The 12,503-nt window shown below is 35.9% G+C and overlaps 2 protein-coding genes across 2 annotated transcripts; both read right to left on the reverse strand.

Annotated features, from left to right (window-relative positions):
* Positions 1–8: 8 nt before the first annotated feature.
* LOC120195115 (beta-galactosidase 17-like) lies at positions 9–12,338 on the reverse strand. Its single transcript, XM_039197218.1, is given in 21 exon segments — positions 9–252; positions 345–410; positions 531–586; positions 589–666; positions 3,822–3,824; positions 4,388–4,553; positions 4,947–4,997; positions 5,540–5,689; positions 5,805–5,876; positions 5,980–6,167; positions 6,967–7,015; positions 7,096–7,191; positions 7,273–7,390; positions 8,244–8,334; positions 8,643–8,713; positions 9,511–9,605; positions 10,299–10,379; positions 10,574–10,662; positions 11,161–11,356; positions 11,629–11,733; positions 12,055–12,338. Coding segments are annotated over 21 exon segments (2,154 nt in total). The 5' UTR covers positions 12,283–12,338; the 3' UTR covers positions 9–147.
* On the reverse strand, positions 1,586–2,724 carry LOC120195116 (protein PIR-like). Its single transcript, XM_039197219.1, has one exon. It carries the CDS (start codon positions 2,426–2,428, stop codon positions 1,646–1,648), a length of 783 nt encoding a protein of 260 aa, XP_039053150.1. The 5' UTR covers positions 2,429–2,724; the 3' UTR covers positions 1,586–1,645.
* Positions 12,339–12,503: the final 165 nt, after the last annotated feature.

Here is a 12,503-nt window from a genome sequence, read left to right on the forward strand (position 1 = left end):
AGTCTTTCTGGCTCACTTGCATACAGCCCAAACGCGCATTCCCTCTGGAAAATGGAAACATTCTCAAGTAGATCCAGCCTTAACGGATTGCAGTGATGCTCAGTTCTGCCACCCGCCATTTTGCCAAACTAGTGTCAGGTGGTGCCATTAAAGTTGATGAACACTCGCTTCTCTTGGACCACAAGTGAAATCTGGCTGATCAACTGAATCCACCACAAGCTCAGGGTTCGGTGATTCCAACTCAAATATCACCTACAAAGTGATGAACCAAACCGTCATGGAAGAAAATTTCATTGCGATTGAAAGTATACAACCATTCCATAAATTACACAGGCATTTCATACCAAAACATTTTCCCCATGCCGAAGGATTGGAGCAGGGATATAAAGACTGCATTGTGGTCCTGAAGTCTGCAAAGAAAATCACATTTATTTTTTGAGTAGTTCTTTTCATGCCCAGAGAAAAATATGCGCAAATGACAAATAAAATTAACAGCATGCCAGGCCTAGAAAGAAAATAAACCAACTTACCGGCCAATATCTTCCAAGGTTGAATTCATTAACGAAAGCAATCCCTTTCCCCCACCAATGTATGTATCAGTAACTTCAGTCGTCATATCAATAGAGAAATGGCCGGTGTAGAATGATGGTCCTTCTAAAACACCCTCTGTTTATAATCATTTTATCACATCAAATATTGGTTCATTATTTTATCATATCAAATATTGGTTCATTATTTTATCACATCAAATATTGATTCTTCATTAGTTCATACATTGTAAGTAGGTATACAAAAGGAAAGTGTGAGATGATGATATGACCCTTAAGAAATAGTGAAGAAAATAGACGAAGAAGAGAAGAAAGAGGAGAGAGTAGACGGGAGAATATAGATTCAAGAGAAGAAAAAGTTTATTCTTTTCACACATGAAAACTATATTCTGCATTATATGGTTATTTAATCACAATCACTAGGTTTCCTCCTATTTTGGCTTAGGCTTATCCTAAGACCCTTGTTTCCCTTCCTTTTCTTCATGCTAATTTTCCCATATGAGTCACATGCTCCCCTTTTAATTCATCTTCATCAAAATTTCCCAATTCACTACATGCAATCCCTAGCTCAATCCCTAATTCATTTTCTGAATTCCCAATGCCCTTTGCTTCGTGCTTCTCCTCCTCTCTCCCAACCGTGACAATTCCTCCCCCTTTAGAAGATCCTTGTCCCAAGGATCAAAGTATCGAATTTGTGATAGCAAGACCACAAAATCCTTCCAAGTTGCAAAAGAAGGAAGTCCATCCCAACTAATTAGCCATTGCTTGTACGTCCCTGGCCTCTGCACCCTCGTAGAGCCATCGAGTGCTATAACATTCCTGACCTGTTGGTTTTCGGCCAACTTGGTACCAAGTTCCTCTGCTTTAGATTTTGAATTTTCAACCTCTAACAGCAGGGTGTTAACTTTCTTTTCTAATACAGGCAAAAGGGTTTTGATACCAAAAGGATTTTGGCCTTTAATAAACTCTTCACCGAAACTAACCTTATTCCCATGCCTATCTAAAACCTGCTGTGAAAACTTATGATTTATAGATGCAGCTTCAACTTCGGCAATGTTTAGGATTTGATATGAAAAATCAAATAGCTCGAAATGCAGCTATTGCCCAAGCAAGTATATTATGGTACAGCCATCCCAAGCAACTGCATCGCCCTGCATATCATGATTGTTGGGCTGTAATTGAACAGACTGCTCCAGATATCCAATTTGGAGGCCACTGTATATACGATAGAAATCCTTTGAAGTTGTGATGTCAATGAACCCAGTCTTTGGAGCAGCACTCCGTTTACTGCAATATTTATCTAATGTTGCACTTGTAAATGCAAGTGCGTATTCTAACACACTTCCCGTATTTAAGTTAGCCTTGTACAAAAGATCTGCAGCTTCTGCCTGTTTTGAAATTGTGTAAAAGGAGGTTGGATTTGGGCACCTAGGGTTCGACACAATTACAGCTGTAGCAGATTTGAAGAGGTTGACAACAGGGCTGTCTCCACCATTTTGTGAATACAATGTTTGCCCATCTGCACCAGGAAGCAAGCCCAACCAAGTTGTTGTTTGCATGAAATGTGTGGTATCCAGCTCTCTCAAAACAATATCAAGGAGCCCCATCCAATATAATACACTCCCAATCTCCTTTATTCCGTGAAGAACTTCTGCTTTGAGCTCTGGTTTTGGTTCCCAGCTGAGTTGCTCTTTAACGAGCCTCATACATCCTGTCACACCCCCATCAAAAGGAAGAAGTCCAATTGATTTCGGCAGTGCTTCTTGCAAGCCTGTGATCATAGGCTCAAGTGTAGCAATCTTGTTTGATATATGATCCAGCAGTGCTCGGATAAGCCACGGTAATGACCTAGATCCTAGAAGTTTAACAACAGAAATCATGTGTGGAATCCCAAAAAATCAACTATGCAATCGTGCAAAACTTTGATGTGCAGAATTTAAATCTTGAGTACCACAATAGAAGTTTGGCTTGGCATGTGGAACTGATGGCTTTTGTACATGAGCAAGAGGAACTTTTTAAGATCGGATAAAACGCTGAGTAGTATTGCAAAGGATAAAGTTTGGTAGAAAATCATTTGGCATCTCAGACCAAATCTGAGAAATTAGTCGACTAGAAAATGACACAAGAGATATGTTCTCTTGCATCTCATTCAGCATGAGACTGAATGAGTCTATTAAAAGATCTTTTGAAAGTAATTCATGGGAATGCTTCAGTATATCTACCAGCTTTTCTAATTCCACTATGGCACATAGATCTTGAGACTCAAAACGATCAAAGAGAAACTCAAGATTTTCTCTGAAGACTTTATTCATCCGTTCAACAATCAGACTTCTTAAATTAATTGTCCTCCCAAGTAACTTCACTCTAGTCATCTTTAAAAGTGAAGTAAACCGCAAAGGTTGGATAGAATACTTTTCTCCATTGTCCAAGGCAAAGAGGAATGAGGGATCAAGCAGTTCACTAGAAGACCAGCTCTTGTAATATGTGAAAATAGCTTCACATAATTTTGAAACAAATATATCAAAACAATGGTCCACCTCAGCCTCAATTTCATCGTAGAGGAAGCGTTGCTTTAGCACAACCAGTGCATGTTGTGTTGAGTCGTTATAAATGTCAAATGGCATCAACACACTTTCAAGAAGACCAACACTTTGAGACTCGAGCACGTGATCCACCAGCATCCAAGGAAGGGAACACTATTGGAAACTGAATGACACGAGAAGACTCCAAGTAAAATTCTCTAAACCATAAGAAACCAAGATCTGTCAAAGTTGCAATAGTTACTGGCTTCTCAACCCATGGAACAACTCTTAATGGTTGCTTCCCATGGCATTCACGCTGCATGAACTTAATAGAAAGAACATCAGAAGGGGCAGTTGCAATTGAAATGGTGTATGCTCCAAAGTTATCTGCCGGAAACTCTGCCAAGATACTGATTGTATCCAAAACAGCACCATTGTCTTCTGTTATAGGAAGATTAAAACCAAACAACGGATGTTTTCCACTTGATTCAGATGTTATCCATTCCATCTTTTGTTCTTCAGACCACTCACGGTCGGAACCAATTTCCAAGTGTTGGTTACTAGTGATGGATGGCATTTTATCAAACACTTGACACCCATCATTTGTGCCTTCGATTGCCATAGGTAACGACTCCGTTTCAGGGTTGTTTTGGTCTTGCTTCACCGTCTTTCCTGTCAAGACCCTTAGAATTTGCTCGAAATAACCCTTATTCTTTGCAATCCTTGTCTCCAGGTACTGATCTTGCTTCACCAGCTTTGATAATTCGTCAATCTGGTTATAAATTGCAGAAAGAGCAGAGGATTCATCCATTGGTTTGCCAGGAGTTGTGGCTCTGGATACCAATTTGTTATGACCCTCAAGAAATAGAGAAGAAAATAGACGACGAAGAGAAGAAAAAAGGAGAGAGTAGACGAGAGAATATAGATTCAAGAGAAGAAAAAGTTCATTCTTTTCACACATGAAAACTATATTCTGCAGTACATGGTTATTTAATCACAATCACTAGGTTTCCTCCTATTTTGGCTTGGGCTTATCCTAAGGCCCTTGTTTCCCTTCCTTTTCTTCATGTTAATTTTCCCATGTGAGTCACATGCTCCCCTTTTAATTCCTCTTCATCAAAATTCCCCAATTCACTACATGCAATCCCTAGCTCAATCCCTAATTCATTTTCTGAATACCCAATGCCCTTCGCTTCGTGCTTCTCCTCCTCTCTCCCAACCGTGACAAATGAGCAAGAAACTACGCAGAAGCTGATAGTAGAATAGTATGAAGTACAAATATTAGATACCGGATTTTTTTGTGTGCATGAAACATACTTGATTTGTGTTCTAGCCTTTTGCGGGCAGATACTTCATGGAATTTGAAAGCAATCTGAATGATGGAATGGAATTTTGGCACCTCATTCAGGTTATGGAAAGGAATTGGGATCATTTTCCATCTTTTCAGAACTCTCCCATCAACATAAACAGAAGACAAGATACCCTACAAAATCAGTCAAGAAAAATGAAGTTCTGTTAGACTACCATTGTTACATGGTTTTGGTTCCTTATTTACAGCTGATGCATGGTAAAGTGGATCCGGAAGAACAGTTATTATTGACCAATTAGCTTATGAAGTTTCCCTGACAAGGGATAATTAAACTACCAAATAACCATTTTCAAAATATATTTCCCTGCTAGAAAGCAATGAATTGATGTCATCAAAGCTGGCAATTACATTGGTATACCTTTTGAATATAGTAGCAAAGGAGCAAAAATGAAAAATTCTAATGAATAGAAATGTACGAGGATTTGAGTGATGACAATAAATAAAAATGGCCATTGACGTGACATTTCAGAAATAAAAGAATAATTTTCAGCTTTACAGGCACTTTACCTTCCTATCAAAAATGTATGGTCCATAATTTACACGACCCATGTTTTCAACCTGCAAATGTCAAGTTGTAGAAACAAAGATATGAAACAGGTGTGTAATAAAGACAAAAGGAGAAAAAAAATTAAAGCATGAAACTTAGAAGACATTGTTGTAGGTCTTGCAGAAGCTTGATTCACTGTTAAGCTTGTAACTTAACAAAAATATGGATTAATGAACTTGATACCGCAAGTGAGAATATTTTCACTAAGCTATTGTAAATATTCTATGAAGAAAGAAAGTGAGAATTCAAATAAAGAGAACATAAGTTCTGTTCGAATTGATTGTTGAGAATTAGAGAAGTAAAGTTTAACTCGACATCTTTTTCCTAACCTTTATCTCTTCAAAAAGCTTATCTTCTACGAAGATAAGTCGTAATCATAAAGTACAAGTAAATTATAACTAGAATTAGAATTTAAGATAAACAAAAACTCCTTTTCTAATAGCTTTTAAATTACGAAAGCTTTCCACAGCTATCATTTAACATTCACAGATAATTGTCAATTTGCATAAACCACAAAGGGCGATATGCTCAAAACATGAGGCCAGTTGGTTACCAAAATAAATAAGCTGGTGTTGGAAACACATTTAACATTGGGAAGATCAATTGCTTGATTTGACCATCGTTCAATTGTACCAGCATATGATACTTGTCCACCATTAGCTTCAGGGGAGCATGACATGAACACTTGAGCTCTGTCATGCACCTGCAAGCATCATATTTTATAGGAAATTAAATTTCTATGAACCATTTGTCAGTATTGAAGCACCGAGGAAAGATAACTCGGTAACCATAACTACAAAATGAGGAGGAACGCATACCTTTGGTATAACTAGCTTACTTCCGCCAGTTTTAGGTGCATATTCAGATACATATAATACAAATCCAAACATCTGGATGTTAGGAAAGACAAGCAAAAATATTCAGCAATCTTGTATTTGTATTAAATTGCTAAACACAAGCAATTGAGCAGTAAAGCTTCTAAATTTTGCACACCTGATTTAAATTCTCCATTGTAGTTGGATTTTCTGATTCAACAATGAGTGCAGAATCAATCTCATCAAGTAAATCAAATAAAAATGCTGTTCTTTTCAACTGGATGGATCCATATCCAGTCTTTTTATTATTGGAAGGAACTGAAGGAAGAGATACTGAACTATAATTCCCCAATACTTTCCTAATGGCTGAAACACAATATATTTGGTGAATGGAGTATGTTAATAGACAATCACTTGAAAGAGAATAAAGTTTGATGTTGTCTATCTCAACTATTAATTTGTGCACAAGTATCAGAAATAGACCAGGTGTAACTGCACAAAAACTAGGATAGAATGATTATGACACCAAAGACCAAACCACTGTGACAACAAGAGTGCCGACTGTAAACTTTACAGGGGGAAATTCATAAATAGTTAACACAAATATTATTTTTTTTAAAAGAAGGATGACAAGGCTTGTAGAGGACCTTTTCAATAATGTAAAAGATGAAATGCATTGAAGCATAATGTCCATCAACATGTGCATCAATTACAGAAAGTATCAAGTTCTTAAAGCATGTAAAATTACCATGAATATAAGCAATACCTATACAAGAAAGCTGATTCCCTCTAAACACCAAATGACAGGATCATGTCCATCTAAAGTAAATAGAAGTCAAACAGGTAATCTGCTTCTGCCATTGGTCTAATCCATCTGCTTAAATCCTCTATCTCCTATCTAACTATCTACCACATCACTCAGTATCTTCTATGTTTTTTCGATAAGTTCATCCACTTACTCATTCGAGACGATATTTATCATTCTTGGCAACCAAAGTTGTCCGTCAGCTCATCAAACCGTATCTTAACATTGATTAGCACACACAAATCAAACGTAGAAATTGGTATTTGCATGGTAGTTTTACTTCTCAACAAAACCATGCAAAATTTCAACTTATTATCCTTCCGGTCTTGAAATATTCAGCCAGCCAAATCAGGATTATACCTTTGAATTTTGCATTTTCTACATCACCAGCCTCCGTAATTGGTGCATCCTGGGGTAAAGTAAAATAAATTCAAAGCTTGAAAATTATAAATTAAAATACTGAATACAAGGAGGAAAAACCATTCTCACATAATCATAGGATGTTAGATCAGGTTTGTAATCTGACTCATCCACACCAGTATTTGCTCCATTATAAAATCCAAAGTTTGTTCCACCATGTGCCATCTGGAATTCCAAGGTCTATATCATAGCATGACCGTACAGATCATAACTACAAAGAAATAGTAGTAGGATGGAAGAACATACATAAAGCACCACAGAACCATTTTGTAACATAACTTTTTCCAAGGCAGCTGCAGTAAACTCTGCATCTGTCCTTGCCATCTTCTCACTCCAGTGTGTAAGCCAACCTGTATAAAATTCCCTGAAACAAAAGCATTATAAAGCTTGCAGATGTGTCAAATGAGCAGGTCAGTTAAGCTTTGGATTGTGACATTGACAGTCAAAATAAACTCGAGTCAATACAAATTCAAGTCATCTGGATTTCAGAACATTCGAATTTAGGCCATTTGGGTTCTGACACTCAAGTTATTTCTAAAGATGGCAATTTAACCCGAATCCGACAGATTCTGACCCGACCCGAGGATAATAATGTAATTTTCTTAAATTTTGTATTATTATTTTAACTAAGTCCTTATTTTATATTGGGTCTGGTCGGGTTGGATGGAAGATATGAATTTTCGGGTTGGGTCGGGTCGGGTCAGGTCAGGTTGACCAAAAACTCAACCCGAACCCGACCCATTGCCATCTCTAGTTATTTCATTTAATGTCATTCAAACCGGTCATCTCAGGTTGAAGTCTGAGTTTTAAAATCAAAAAATTAGATCGCGAGTGAACTGGTTGAAGAAGCCATATTTCACCAATTATAATTAAGTTATTTAAAGTTACTTATACTATATCTTCAATTTTTATTTTTTTATATTATAAAAAAGTCATTTATGCTACTTAATCATTAAAAATATAATTTATCTAAGTATAATTTGCATAAATGAAATTTAGTTATATGAAGCAAAAAAATATTTCATAATATTTGCTCCTAAAGATAATTTTCAAAGATTAAATATTAAGTCTGTTTATAATATTTAATCTTTGAGAATAATCTTTATAAGTAAAAAGTATGAAATATATTAAGTCTTCAGTTGAAACGAATCCCCGGACAACCCCTTCCCCTATCCCCTCATCAGAAAAGTAGAAAATTAACACAAATACACACTCACGAAGAAAGCGGTGGTGATTTCCCGGGCAAATTGAACTCCTTTTGTAACTTGAATATGGGCCAAGGGTTATCACCAGTAGTGAAGTCAACAGCTACAAATCAGAAACAGTGACTATAAACTTAATCAACTCTGTGTGCATGCATTATGTTCTGTGCTCAGGCTATTCTGATTTATTGTTAGTGTACACTATACAAAAGAATAGATGAATATGAGAATATAATACAATAGGTTTTTGTTCTTTTTTTTTGTTTAGTGGGGGGGCATTAAAACTATAAAAGGGCTGATAACGTGAAAAGTGTTGAGGAATAGGAAGATTATCATTTGCTTCTTATGTTATGATGAGATGCTCTGTTAGTTTCCTAACTTTCCAAATAAGGACATGTTGATGTTGAGCAGTACCTGCAAAGACACCATGTCCACGAATGGTTCCTTTCTCAAGAGTTTCTCTAGCGCCTCCATCAGTAGTGTACCTGGAACCATCATAACACGTCCAGATAAGTAAAAAAATAATCCCATCAGAATGCAATACTGTGCTTGAAGTCATTTGATTAAAGCATGTTGCATCAATACTTCTAATTCTTAATAATATCGGCAAGATAATGTAAAATTTAAGGGAGGACCTGTATCAAAGTCCAATGTTGTTAATCCTATACGAGCAATAAACAATATTTCTATATAGTAACACAATAATGCCGACCTGCCTTTCAAGTACTAAGTACTACAGATAACAAACTTTAATCAGAATAGTTTGAGAAGCTCCATTAACAGTATACAATGTCAATGTGGTTACATACTTAACATGGCAGTGTCAAACAAATGAATGTTCACAATGTGAAAGACATGGCACCAACTATAAAGGCCAAAATTTTCCTCTTTAAATTTCAGAAAATATTACTTCAACCTTCAATGAGTAAATGTCAGATAAAATTCTGCAAAAGATAATGGTATAGTCCAATCTGTAATTTGGAATGACCATCATGTATGTAAATATGAACTAACCGGTATTTTCTTCTGCACATTCAGTTGGCCTTTTTCTAAGATGGTCTGCAGTAAATTTTAGTTTTCCTGCCTATATACCTGAATTATTGGCATTCCACTGGGACAAATCTTAGAAATGCAGTAACAATTGTTGGTAGTTTATGTTTTATCAACTAAAACTCAAATCATGGAAGTTTGAATCATTCCTGAAGAATTAGAGTTTACATGATAAACGGAAGACTATCTAGGGTGTAAGCAAGGAAAGGGATTAAAGAAAATATCCTCTTACAAAATAATGTCTTCCCCAAGATGTCCTCTAGCTAACTTCACCAAGTGTCTAAGATAAACTTTATCATCTCCATATGACCCAAATTCATTTTCAATCTGTACCAAAGTATAAAATCTCATTATATTTAAAGATTACAAACATAAAATGTTGAAACTTTCGGAGAATGACATTCAACAATACAAATATACATTTCATTAGGAAGGAATAGAATTATGTGTATAAAGGGAATGTTGTTTTTGTAGTGTTACAAAAAGAAAATAAAGGACAAGAAACGTGTCAAACTATCATTTCTTTCCGGCACACCATATAATCTTTCAAATGGTGAGCTACAAACTCAAATAGCAGGAGGGTTGATAACCCTGAGTTGCCTATTTAGACTCCTACAGGGTCATTTATTTATTCGTTTTAACTTTAAATTATTTTTCATCTTAGCCCCAAAAAAGAACTCAAGTAAAATGATGTGGTTTAAATATAAGCAAGTCTTTTGTCTTTTCCTCTCTATATTTTGGTCAAGTATCTTCCTAGTTCCTTATTATGCCAGGTTTTTCTTCTTCTTCTTCATCTTTCATCAAAAAAGGGTCTTTGCCACAAGTGCCATAGTTTGTAAACTTTAAACTCACATCAACCACAAGAAGCAGCAGGAACAATTACCAGATGGAGAAATTTGTTTTAATAAGAGACACAAGTCTTTCTATCATTGCTTAAAAATCCTTGGAGATAAAACAGACTGGCAAATTAGTTTATCAAAGGAATTCGAGTAGCTAATAAAATATATTCTATGTCCATACCTGAACCATTATGATAGGGCCTCCATTTCCATAAAGAAGAGGAGTTACTTTTGGAAGAAGAACCCCCCACCATCCTTCAACCTGCAATATCATATTCAAAAAATAATCCAGCAAATACAAAATGCCAATTGATCCATCCTCCAAGAACATATATAAGCAAACAGAAACCATACAATATAATTCCAACATAAAATTTGTGCTGAGCATGAAAACTAGAACATTTAATTCAACATCTATGTCATATCCTTACTTAAACATAAGGACTATATGAGTACCTTTTGAAGGTAAGCATGATCTGATGACCTTAATCTGACATATGGGGATATGGAAAGCAACCAAGGTGGGAAACCTCCAAGATCCCACTCTACAAGAGACATGTTCCCAAAAGAAAACCATGTTAGTATCAACACTAAATATTAAGACATCTATTGTCACAACTCACAAGAACCAAGAGCCAGAAATTATCTAGTGTACATGCAATTATGCCAGTGAGCACAATGTATTATCTCCTTTTTTTCCTTCTTTTGCATACTCCTTTAATAAAACTTGCAAATTGCAACAAGAGGGAAATTGTGTTGGATAAGAATACAAGAAAACAACAAGTTCTGTAGAACATCAAAATTAATGGGTTGTCATGCTACCATAAGTAATGAGAAATTGAAGAAATAGATCAAAAACAAATGAGCCATAATCAGTTGGTAATAAAAGGGAAGCTTATCATTATAATATTAAAAATTCGAGTTCAAATCTATCCCTCATTAAGGTGAATATAAGAAGCAACCTACTGGGAAATATTCTGGACCCATTCCTAACATATAACGTAAATAACAGAATCTTATGCACACGTGAAAGAAAGGCAAACCTCCACAAATATAAGGCCCAGCTCGAAGCATGACAAGAAGGCCTAGCTTCTGGCAAAGTTTGAGAAATGATACTAAATCTGCAATGCCTTCAAAAACCAGTTTGCCAGCTTCTGGTTCATGCAGATTCCAAGGAATATAAGTTTGAATGGTATTCAACCCCAATGCTTTTGCTCTCAAAAGCCTATCTTCCCAGTACTGCATCCGTAAGATAGTAGGCCATCAATTGGATAAAAGAACATCCAAGTCCCCACTTCTAACATAATTAGAACATACGTCACCTCCACCAAGTAACAGATCTCTATTGTTCTTTTGTGTGTGTGTGTTTCCCTCCTTTTATACCTCCTATATGCTGAAAACATTTAGAACCTTTTCTACAACTTTCTCAATTCCACTTATCCCATTAAAACAACAATTGCAAGAATAAAAAGGTTTAGAAGAGGCTAAGAACGAACAGAGATAAAATATACCTCAGGATGAACCCGGAAATAATGCAAGTCACCCCCAATTATCTGAAAAGGCTTACCATCTTTCCAAAACATATCCTCCGCAATCTCAAATTTTCTAACACCAATCTGACATACAATCACACACACAAAAATCATTCAACATATAAACCCTAAAAACAAATAAGAAAAAGCTACCATGAAATTTGAAAAAACAAATAATTTGATAATATCATTCATTCTTCTTTTTAAGGAAATAGAAATCAACTATTCAAATATCTAATTCCTTTTCCTTCTACACTACACATTTCCCTTCTCAATTCAAAACAGAAAAGGAATACACACACATACACATATGAAAAAGTAAATATAAATTTGAAGCTACTTTAAAGTTTAAGCTAAAGCATAAATTTCCAGAAATTAACTTGGAACAATTACAAGATACGTTACTTTTTGGGGGCGATGCTGACGCTGGTGACGAGGAAGAAGAAAGTGAAGATCGTGGGAGTGAGAGTAAAGAGAAGGGAAAGAAGCGAAGACGGGAAGGAAAGAAAGGAAAGCTAAAACGGAAAGAAAAACGAAGAAGATCATCGTCGTTTTTCTGCTTCGCTTTCTCGCCATTGTTGAAATTGATTTGGAGGTTGACTCTGTAGCAGCAAGGCGTTTACTTCGATTCATTCCTTTGCCGCTGCTTTTACGCAGTTACAGTGTCGCACTGTCGCTTGGTTTCAACAACTTTTTCTTAATTAACTATAGTTTTCATTTTCTTTTCATCAGATTAAGTGTTTAAATTTTAGCTCTTCATATTTTAAGGTCCAATTGTTTTTGCGTCCGTACATGATACACGCTTTAATTCTGAATTTCTTTTTTCTCTTACTTCATTTTGAATCTATAATCGA

Source organism: Hibiscus syriacus, unplaced genomic scaffold (assembly GCF_006381635.1).
Source record: "Hibiscus syriacus cultivar Baekdansim isolate YM2019G1 unplaced genomic scaffold, ASM638163v2 tig00117005_pilon, whole genome shotgun sequence".
In the NCBI taxonomy this organism is placed as follows: domain Eukaryota; kingdom Viridiplantae; phylum Streptophyta; class Magnoliopsida; order Malvales; family Malvaceae; genus Hibiscus; species Hibiscus syriacus.